Raw genomic sequence first — 11,204 nt, 5'->3', positions numbered from 1 at the left:
AGAAGATACTCAGCGAGAAATGAATGAGAAGAATTCTTGGTGCAAATGAAGAAGCATTTTATAGCTACTGGAAAATAAACCAAGAATGTCTACATGAGACTTTAAAAGTGGGGAAAATGTCTATGACTCCTGTTAACACTAAGGAAGAAAAAGCAGGACATGGTGAATTATTTAGAACAGCAATAACTATATCAATTGACACCAGTTAGCTTTGTTGCTGGCAGTATTCTTTATTGCATATGTTTTAATGAAAATACCTTGGCAAGAGGCCCATGCTCATGTTTACTTACATCTGTAAATTATAAGGTACTCCAAGAATATCAAATCTCTCAACCTCAAAATCAACTCCAATAGTTGCCTTGTAGTTTGAATCAAAGATCTGGTGGCAAAATCTGAAAAAAATAAAAATAATAAAAGTATTAAGACATTTACATGAGAATTAAATAACTGGAGCAAAAAGTAGTTTGGCAAACAAGTCAACCCCTAAAAATCTGATGCTAAAAACGCCAAATTTTCGCAATTTTTTTTATTAGGTATACGAACAATGGCTTTCCCAAATGGAGTAATCCAGTGCATTTCATGCTTTGACTCGTACTACTACTTACTATAAAAAAAAATGTCTATCAAGGCTCAGGTACTGCTCTTATCACTGTTGCCCTACCTTGGTCATCAAAGGAACAAGACTCAAAGTAAAATAAGATTAGAACAAAGAGGGGTGGCAGAAGGGGGTTTAGACCTTTTTGAAAGCTACAATTTATATTCCTACAGAAAATTTAAAATTTGGTATTTGTTCCTACAAGGATACAAGCCTTTATTTTCATAAATGAACTTCACTCCTTTTATGGAAGGCCAATCTAACGGCTATACTTGGTTTAACAGGTGGGAGTGCCCGGGATCTCCTGGGGTTCCAGCATTTCTTCAATCGGTAAAACCCAAAGTGTGAGATGCACTGGAATACTCCATTTATGAACGCAAAGTTTTGTATCCCCATAGGAACAAGCAAAAAATATATTCCTCATCTATGAATTCCCCTTTATCTTTTGAGCTTTTACCTGCTGGTCACATCCTGTTACTTCTCCATCTATCAAACTTCCACCTGACAGATTCTCTTCTTAGTACATATGTACCCAAACTACCTCAATCTACTTATTAAAAGATGCTAGCAGGTGCTCATGTTGCTTAGGCACAGCTAAATGACCCAAATCTTGGAAGCACTAGATTACTGCACTGCAAACAAGGAACATAATACAGGAGCCATTCCTCCTATTTACCACCATCAAAATACCCAAAATATTGGAATCTACCAACATACTCTAGAACACTGAAACCTCACAAGATGATATTTTATTGGTACCACGACAATCAGAAAGGCACAGCAATATAACTTTAACCATTGCACTTATCAAACAATTCAGAGTGAACATGCAAGCCAATTAGCAATACAGCTCATCACTATGTTGTAGGAACCAGCAATACAGTACATACTCCTTCCAAGCCTTACAATTATACCACCTTGTCCTAACCCTTGATGCAAACTCATTCCAGGATTAAAGGTTAGCTTACTATATTTCTGGGCTCAGTTCGTGTCGCTGCGCGAAATATCCTTTAATCCATTATTTCTAAGGTAAATGTACTAACACATACCAGAGAATAAATAAAATAAAGAAAAGGTCAGTACAACTGACTCGCTCACCCTCCAAGAGGGTGTCGGTATGAACACTATGGCGAGTGAGACCACTACCACGAACCGCTTGCCAATAGAAATCTCCCACTACAAAATCCCCACTAGAGGGGAGCCGACCCACAGAGTGGGCAGCAACTACTACTACTCCATCCCATGCTGCCGACTGCTGCGCCTCTGGTGGACATCCTTTTCAGTTAGCGCACAGCGTATACACGTGCCCTTTTTTGCTCTGTGTTTTTGTGCCCTTTTTTCTGGATTTATTCATCATGGAGCGTACAGCCATCGCAGCAGCTAAGTTAAGTAATCAGTGATTATTGCTATTTGGTTTTTTCGGCCTTGAGTCAGTATTTGCCGTTTTTTTAGGTATAAATACGAGCTCTAGGTCGGAAGCATGGCAGCATGGTTCTGCCTCGTGGCGGGTTCGTTCTTGGTCTTCCATACCCAGAACCTTCCCTTATTTTGTTACGCTCTGTTATTATTTATCCATTTTATATTAAGGGTACAGCCTACGGGGTTTATGTCATGCATGCATGTCTTTTTCACCTTGCGTAGGCATCTTCCATCCAGACCCTAGCCACAGCTCTTAGTATCGGCCCCGGCTAGCTTTGAGTGGTAGACTTTCTTTCGAGTTAGTCGTACACTCCTGGATTTTTTCTCCTACTATTTTATTTTCTTTCTTTACGTTTAGTGATTTTGATTAATTATGTTTTATGTTAGTGTACGGCGTCTGGCTTCACCTAGCCTAGGTTATGTTCTATTGGTCTCCACCACTATGCTTCCGCTCTTCAGTTCGGTTGCTCCTCTATAGCATCTCTCTGATCAGTCAGTTGTTTATCCTAGGCTGTATTGTTTCATTGTATTTCATGTTACCGCTCCGTGGTCACTACGTGATCACGGAGCAGCCAGACGCCTGTCCAGTCACCTTTCCCTCCTCCCGCTCTTCCATAGGGCCGGGGGGAGGGTTGGTCTGCCCACGCTCGCTCCACATACCCGGGCCTGCCTCCCTCTCTCCCTAGGCGGAGGGAGTAGGGGGGCGGGACAGACCCAGACTGGACTCGACCTCTCCAGCTTCTCGGCACGCTCGGATGACTAAGGGGGGGGGGGACTGGCCTTTCCCCCCCTCCGTCGTTATCCGTCGCTCCGTTGCTAGCGCGAGTCTGTTTGCCCTCTCGCCCTTTCCCACCTTACTGGTGCTCTTTATCTACCGGAGCTCCGGCATCCACGTGGAAAGGTGCTAGTTCACCCTGACGGGCGGACTGCGGCATACAGTTGGTCTTTACTAATCACTCCGTCGCGCTGATATCGCGACACGACTCCGCCACGCACCGGACTTAGTCCGGCACGTTCGATGTCTATAGGTTTAAGAATTAGTATTTAATTTAAACTATATTAAGTTTAATTTAAGCTACCTTAAACCTTCCCTCCATTGCATGCTCACACCGGATCTCTCCGGCGTTATAGCCTATTCAGGCAATAAGGGAGGGGTTATGCCCAAAATTTTTTCGCGCTCCGGCATGCAGCGGAGTTCTTTTAACCTTTAGCTTGTAAGTGATATCTTTTAGGATGCTCATGTATCTTTTCACTTACAGACCACCAACTGTGAGCATCCGGGATGTAATGCCATGCTCCAGGACCCCTGTGGGCATGAAGTCTGCCGATCCCATGCTCCATGCGCGACTCCGCACGGGAACCTTCAAGTCTGGTTTCACGAGACCTGCACGATTTGCTATGATCTGGTGAGCCAGCACTTAGACGGGGTAAGTATGCCAACTCCGTTAGCCAATCCTACAAGGTTATAGTTCTTAAGTTTAATTTTAATCTCTTATCTTAAACTTAAGCTTGTTTTATATGGGATCTCGCATCCTCTATAATTTTAAGTTAACCTTTTACTTAAGTTTTAATTTTAAGTTTAAACTTAAAAACTAACAAATACCCTCTCTTCCAGGCTCCCGCTGTTAGAGACACCGCACTGGCAACCCTGCGGGCTTGGTCGGCGGTTTTGGGAAGAACGCCGCCAAAGGGACAGCCCTACATCCTTGAGAAGAGGTTGGCGGTCCGACTTCCCTGGCGGCAAGTCAACGGGCTACGTCGACCCAGCAGAGGCGGCCCCGACTATGGCGGAATTCAGCAGCAGCTCGCCGCTTCGTGACTGAACCAGGCCAGGACATCTCGTCGGAAGTAGCGACACTGACTTAAATATTGAACCGATGGTAGGTGTTGACGACCTGTTGGTCGAGGTGAGTACGTTGGACGCCCAAGGGCTTCCCTTGGGCGCCACTGGATCTTCTACTCCTGCAAACTCTCCAGCTTCCTTCCAAGGCTTTACAGGAGCTGAGCTCCTTTATACTTCTCCTGATGCCTCCGTTAGACCTAAGGTTCAAAGGACAAACAGTAGTTAAACCCTGAGTAAGACGTCGTCGTCGTCTAAAAGACGTCGTCGGCGTCAACATCCTCGCAAGTCTCCGGCTACAAACCCCGGAGCAGAGAGGGGTCTAGAGCTTCTGGGTCCGGCTCCAAATCCTCAAGGATAGATCCTCCAAGGAGAGATCACACACTCCAGCGGAGTCAACCGTTTTCTCTCCCCTTCCTTTGGTTCCTGTTCAAAGCTACCCACCACCTCCCGCGCAGCTTACCGGCTTTTGGATCCCAATGCTGGCCTGTTGCAACACATGGGGGATCTGGTTGGGTCTCTCAAGAACAGTATGGAACAGATGTTTCTCCCGGTTGTCTGATAGGATCAACTCCCAGGATAACATTATCGCCGGACTAAGCCAAAGCTCCGCTAGCTACCCCCACCTTTCTGGCACAGGAATAGCTCAGCTGCCACCACATGACTCTCTGCCTCCGTTCACTATGAACAATCCCTGGAGGGTGGCTTCATACGCCCCCTTCCAAGACGGGCTTATTTCTATCCCGGAGTGTGGAACTCGAAGGATTGAGGACTTCGAGTTCTACCCGGAGGATCTCCAACCGCCGCTTCATCGGCTACGCCAGGCTCACCGCCGCTGCCATGACGCGAGATGGACAAGGTCCCTAAAGAGACAGTCCTCTATTCACGTGACAGGCTCAAGAGAATGGCTCAGGTGCTTAGAGGACATGGATTGTTCAAATACGATACAGCCTTTTAAGAGTCCATTCACAATCTTCACAATGGAAGAGGGAACTCCGCTTCCTTTCCTTACGAAGATTGCTACGGTCACTATCCCAGCGGCCCAAAAGGGGGAGTCGTTACCGCAGCTAAAGGAAGCGGACCCTACATCTCCTTTACTTCCCTTAACCGGAGATTTGTGGGAAGACCTGCCCAACACTTTTTCTGCGGGCAAACTCAAACCAGACTGTGCTATGGAGCAGTTTGGTGAGAAGCTGCCTAGACTTCCAGACAGCCTCATTCAGGCCAGAGTTTGATGCCAAGTCTAGGCTGGCAGGTCTCTCAACACCATGGCCATGACAGAGTGGCTACCATTTCTTATGGTTCCGAGCCACTGTTCAAGCTGATCACCAAGTCACTGACTCAAACGGTGCAGTCTGACATGTTCGAGTTCGCCACAGCCAGAACAAATTGTCGGAAGCATGTCCTCCAGGAAGCAACTATTCGGCATGAACCGAATAAGTTGCTTTCATCAAACATCTGGGGAGCAGACCTCTTCCCAGATGCAATGGTAAAGGAGGTCCAGGCAGAGGCTACAAGGCTTAACCAAAGCCTTAAGGATCGTTGGGGTCTCACAGCAAAGAGACGCCAAGATCAAGCAGTGAGGGGTAAGGCTCAGAAGAAACCCAGACGTTTCCAGCCTTACCAAAAGAAACAGCAACGGTTTGCCCAGCCTGTTCCGGCTGTTCCGTTGGTGCAGGCAGCCCAACCCTCTACCTCCAAGGCCCAATCACAGCCTATTTATGTGATTTCCCCCCAGCCTCAACCTTCCACCTCTTACGCTGTCTCCCAGCCTTCAACCAAGTGTTCGAAGGCCAGGCCTTTCAGCAGTATGACCGCTCGGGTAAGGGAGGCAGAGGTAAGCGATCCTTTCGTCAGAGAGGATCGGGAAGGTCCCTTAATAGAGGAAAACACTTCAGGGGAGGCCGCGGAGGCTATCAACATCAATGAGAACTTCCAGGTAGGAGGGAGGCTGTTTCTCTTCCGCCACCGGTGGGGATTCAGCAAATGGGCACAAAGCATTGTGTCGAAAGGCCTGGGTTGGAGTTGGGTGGCGAATCCGCCCCCACCCAGACCTTCCTTCAACTTCCATCCAAAAGAATTGACGGAGTATGCGGAGGACCTCCTTCAGAAAGGAGCAATAGCGAGAGTCAACAGATTAAAGTTTCAAGGGCGCTTGTTCAGCGTTCCAAAGAAAGGCTCACAAAAAAGAAGGGTAATCTTAGACTTGTCCCGTTTAAACTTGGCCATTCGCTGCGACAAGTTCAAGATGCTCACCATCTCGCAGGTGCGGACCTTACTTCCCCGTGGGGCCGTCACCACCTCTATCGATCTTACAGACGCATACTATCATATCCCTATTGCAAGACACTTTCGCCCGTATCTGGGCTTCAAGATAGGAGATCAGGCATTCTCCTTCAAGGTAGTTCCCTTCGGTCTCAACGTAGCACCCAGGGTGTTCACGAAGTTGGCGGAAGTGGTCGTCCAACAACTAAGATCGCAAGGGATTATGGTAGTAGCGTATCTCGACGATTGGCTAATTTGGGTTCTCCACAGTCGAGGAATGTCACAAAGCAACACTGAAAGTAATCCGGTTCCTGGAATATCTAGGGTTCAAGATAAACAGGACCAAATCAAGACTCACTCCGGAGTCAAACTTTCAGTGGCTGGGCATTCAATGGAATCTATCCTCCCATACTCTGTCGATTCCATCAGCCAAGAGGAAAGAAATAGCGAAGTCAGTAAAGCAATTTCTAGGACACAAACTTGCTTTTCAAGGAGAACCCAGGAAAGGTATTCGGGTGGGTTCACTCCAGTTTGCATCAGTGACAAAACATCTGTTGATGAAAGCCCAAACTGAACAACGACCCTAACCAGAATCCTGGAGCTCAAACGAGCAAATGTCAGGTCCAGGGACAAATTATCCTCAGTCCCTCAGATTCTACGGAATCGTCTACGCCCTTGGGCAAAAGTCAAGAACTTGTCAATATCAGTACCCCAGTTTCCATTTCCTCCTCCGGGATTACCATCCACCACAGACGCTTCATTAAGCGGTTGGGGAGGATATTCTCAGTTCAAGAAGGTTCAAGGAACCTGGTCACCCCAGTTCCGTCAGCTTCACATAAACGTACTGGAAGCAATGGCGGTGTTCTTGACTCTAAAAAGGTTACGTCCGCCAAAGAACTCCCACATAAAGCTAGTCTTAGACAGCGCAGTGGTAGTCCATTGTGTAACAGGGAGGCTCCAAATCACGTCATCTGATCTTGTCATGGTAGCCTCTTCTCCCTGGCGGACAAGTTCAGTTGGCACCTCTCCTCCACCCATATAGCTGGAGTGAGAAACGTCATAGCAGATGCTCTATCCCGATCAGTTCCTCTGGAGTCGGAATGGTCACTGGACAACAGTTCGTTCCAGTGGATTCTTCAGAGGGTTCCAGGTCTACAAGTGGATCTATTCGCATCCCAAGCGAACCACAAACTCCCATGTTATGTGGCCCCCAACCTGGACCCTCTGGCTCCTATGCCACGGACGCCCTGGCCCTAGACTGGAACAACTGGGAGAAGATTTATGTCTTCCCTCCAGTGAATCTTCTCCTGAAGGTGCTGAACAAACTCAGGACGTTTCAAGGTCAAGTGGCTCTAGTAGCCCCAGACTGGCCGAAGAGCAATTGGTACCCTCTAATTCTGGAACTGGGGTCTGTTCGTCCTCTTCGAATTCCCCAATTCCCAGGCTCTCCCAGTCCAGTGCAAACGAAGACTGTGTTCGCTTCCTCAGGAATTCTCAAAACCCTAACTTTATGGATTTCATGAAGTTTGCAGCTAAAAGACATGCGAATATTGATCCTCAAAATATTCTCTTCTTGGAATCTGATAAAAGAGATTCAACTTTGAGACAGTATGATGCTGCAGTCAAAAAGTTAGCAACCTTCCTGAGAGAATCAGATATTAGAATCATGACAATCAATTCAGCTATATCCTTTTTCAGATCTTTATTTGAAAAAGGCTTAGCAGCTAGCACTATTACGACAAACAAGTCAGCCTGAAAAAGATTTTTCAATTTGGTTTCAGCATAGACTTGACAGACTCTTACTTCTCGTCTATTCCCAAGGCTTGTGCTAGACTTAGACCTTCTGTAAGGCCTACGTCAGTATCATGGTTCTTAAATGATGTTCTAAAGCTGGCTTCAGAAACAGATAATAACACATGTTCATTTATAATGCTCTTAAGAAAAACTCTATTTTTATTAAGCTTGGCTTCAGGAGCTAGAATTTCAGAACTGTCGGCATATCCAGGGATCCGGATCATGTTGAATTTCTTCCCACAGGGAAGTTCTACTTTCTCCGGAACGTAGTTTTATAGCAAAGAATGAAGATCCTTTGATGAGGTGGGAACCATGGAAGGTTGTACCCCTTCCACAAGATATTTCTCTTTGCCCAGTATCGACCTTACGAGCCTTTCTGTCCAGGACCTCCTCATCCTCATCGGGTCCTCTCTTTAAGAGAGAAAAAGGTGGTACTTTATCTATTAAAGGCATCAGGCAGCAGATCCTGTACTTTATTAAGCAAGCCAATCCTGACTCCTTCCCTAAAGCACATGATGTCAGGGCAGTAGCCACCTCAATTAACTATTTCCAACATATGAATTTCGATGATTTGAAAAAAAATATACTGGATGGGAAAATCGCCGACAGTATTTAAGCGTCAATACTTAAAGTCCTTGGAAGCTCTGAAAATTTTCAGCAGTTGCGGCGGGTAACATAGTTTCCCCCGACTCTGCTTAATCTTTAGTAGAAGATCCAGTCCTCCTTTCTACCTATCTCACCCAACAGTTCGTCTATACCTGCCATGTTCATCTACGTTTACCTTGAGTCTTAGCTGCTCTTATGGTGGTGTAGTGGGTGCCCCTTATTTTTTTGCTAGGGTCACTCACAATTGATTGTATATAATGATCTCTTTGATGTGATCCCTTATTATATGCTAGGTGACACATCGTATTTACAATGGTTACGGGTTTTGTATACTAAGTCATATACATTCCTTTTTTATATTATTATTGAAGTTTGTTCTATTCAGTTTATTGTTATAATTGCTTTGATTTCTTTGTACATAATAACTATACACAGATACTGATTTCAACATATATTCCATGTAAGCCCTGTATATATGTTAAATTTAAGTTAATTTTAAGAAATATTATTAGCATTACATTAATTTTAAGTAATATTTCTATTTTGTATCATTGTGTATAGTATGTATATCTATTAGCAATTATATTTCTTTATTTTATGTTATCTTTTATTTGAGACCCTTTTTTGTCTATTTTATTTTATTCTTTACAATCTTGTGCTATTTCTCTGGTACGATTTCGCTCAGCGACACGAACTGAGCCCAGAAAGGGGGATTTTGACGTAAGGAAAATCTATTTTCTTTTGGGCGATTGGTTTCGTGTCGCCAGCGAAATCCGCCCCTGCCCATCCATCGCTCAAGATTGTCTGCTAACTTCAGGATGGCCACCAGAGGCGCAGCAGTCGGCAGCATGGGATGGAGTAGTAGTAGTTGCTGCCCACTCTGTGGGTCGGCTCCCCTCTAGTGGGGATTTTGTAGTGGGAGATTTCTATTGGCAAGCGGTTCGTGGTAGTGGTCTCACTCGCCATAGTGTTCATACCGACACCCTCTTGGAGGGTGAGCGAGTCAGTTGTACTGACCTTTTCTTTATTTTATTTATTCTCTGGTATGTGTTAGTACATTTACCTTAGAAATAATGGATTAAAGGATATTTCGCTGGCGACACGAACCAATCGCCCAGAAATAGATTTTTCCTTAAGTCAAAATCCCTTTTTTACAAGTAGCTCATGTTATTGCAGATTCTCCTACATAAAAAAGAAACCAATACTCAAATGTGTCCATACCCATTCAGGGTACTATTGATTAGATTCATTCCTAAAGAAGAAAATATATATATAAAAAATTGTGTGAATAATAACCAACTCTGGCCCTTCAGCCATAACATAATAATATACTGTCATTCAGCCATATAGCATAATAATACTGTCATATAAAAATTTAACACAAATCCTCTACCTGTTGACTAGACAAGTTTTTCCTGTAGCTACATCCCCAAGGACTATCATTTTTGATATCTTGAGGCCTGCTTGGAGAGTGCGATTGGAATTAGCTGCATTTCGGACAGCTTCATCAAATTCATCTTGGGAGTAGGGAGAAGCCTGCAATGCAAGAGAAAGAGAGAAAAATCAATAACTGAACCCAAGTCAATGAGGTACATTAAGAACCCCTAAATGATCAAAAGTGTAGTGGGAAAAGACTGACAAGATGTTACTAAAAGCTCTTTCTTAAGTCTCAAGGATAAACTGTCTGGCGCAGCACATCTATTGGTGCCACTGTTTCACCGATCCTGATGGAGGAAACGGAAAAGGCCGTCTTGACTGAGTTACTCAGATTTCATTATTTTCTTTGGAACTAGAAGAAAAACAGGATACTTTAGTTTAGTGGATGATGTCAAGTGTATCAGTTATTTCAAACTTAACTGATCAGACAACTTTTTTACAAGTTTTGCAACAATTTGTAGCTCACTGTGCCATGCAAACAATGAACAAAACGGTCAATAAATACATCTGAAAATTTTTTTAAACAATAATACTTCAAGATATTTTTATTTAGACATATTTTGCTCATTCCTTGAAATTCAAAGATTAAGAGCATCCCTTAAGCCATATGTCAATTTAATATAAAAGCACTTTTCAAAAAATACTCTACCTAATTAACTGTACGCTAAAATTATTCAATAATTTTATTTTTCCTTCTTGCATCCCTCTATAGACAATTTGACCTTAGCTTCCAAACTACATCTAACAAATTGTCCTGAACACAGCATTAAAACTACACTAAGATATAAACAAAAACTTCTTACGTGTCTTATAAAAGGTGGAGGAAGTGCTGTTACAATGCGATCTTTCTCTGCATGAGTCTGCAACATTTTGTATACTGCAGACCTGCTCAGCTGCATCAGTCCTGTAAAACATAAATTCCACTGAATATAGTTATTGTGTAAAATGATATTGTTAAACTACAATAAAGTTTTGTACATACTTACCTGGCAGATATATACTTAGCTATAGTTCTCCGACGTTCCCGACAGAATTTCAAATCTTGCGGCACACGCGACAGGTAGGTCAGGTGGTCTACCTTACCCGCCGCTGGGTGGCGGGTGTATGAACCAATCTATCTCTCCAGCCAGATTTTCTCTTCCACCTGTCTGAGGGGAGGCTGGGTGGGCCACTAGATGTATATATCTGTCAGGTAAGTATGTACAAAACTTTATTGTAGTTTAACAATATCATTTTTGTACATGAACT

General features: G+C 44.2%; 1 protein-coding gene across 1 annotated transcript; it reads right to left on the bottom strand.

The window, feature by feature from the left end:
- Positions 1–231: 231 nt before the first annotated feature.
- On the bottom strand, positions 232–10,860 carry LOC135196537 (ras-related protein Rab-34-like; the record flags this gene model as incomplete). Its single annotated transcript, XM_064223388.1, is given in 3 exon segments — positions 232–392; positions 9,913–10,055; positions 10,760–10,860. Coding segments are annotated over 3 exon segments (345 nt in total). The 3' UTR covers positions 232–286.
- Positions 10,861–11,204: the final 344 nt, after the last annotated feature.

The sequence above is a fragment of the Macrobrachium nipponense genome, chromosome 23 (genome assembly GCF_015104395.2).
Source record: "Macrobrachium nipponense isolate FS-2020 chromosome 23, ASM1510439v2, whole genome shotgun sequence".
Taxonomy (NCBI): Eukaryota; Metazoa; Arthropoda; class Malacostraca; order Decapoda; family Palaemonidae; genus Macrobrachium; species Macrobrachium nipponense.
The sequence above is the reverse complement of the archived record's forward strand: the minus strand, read 5'-3'. Positions and strand labels throughout refer to the sequence as shown.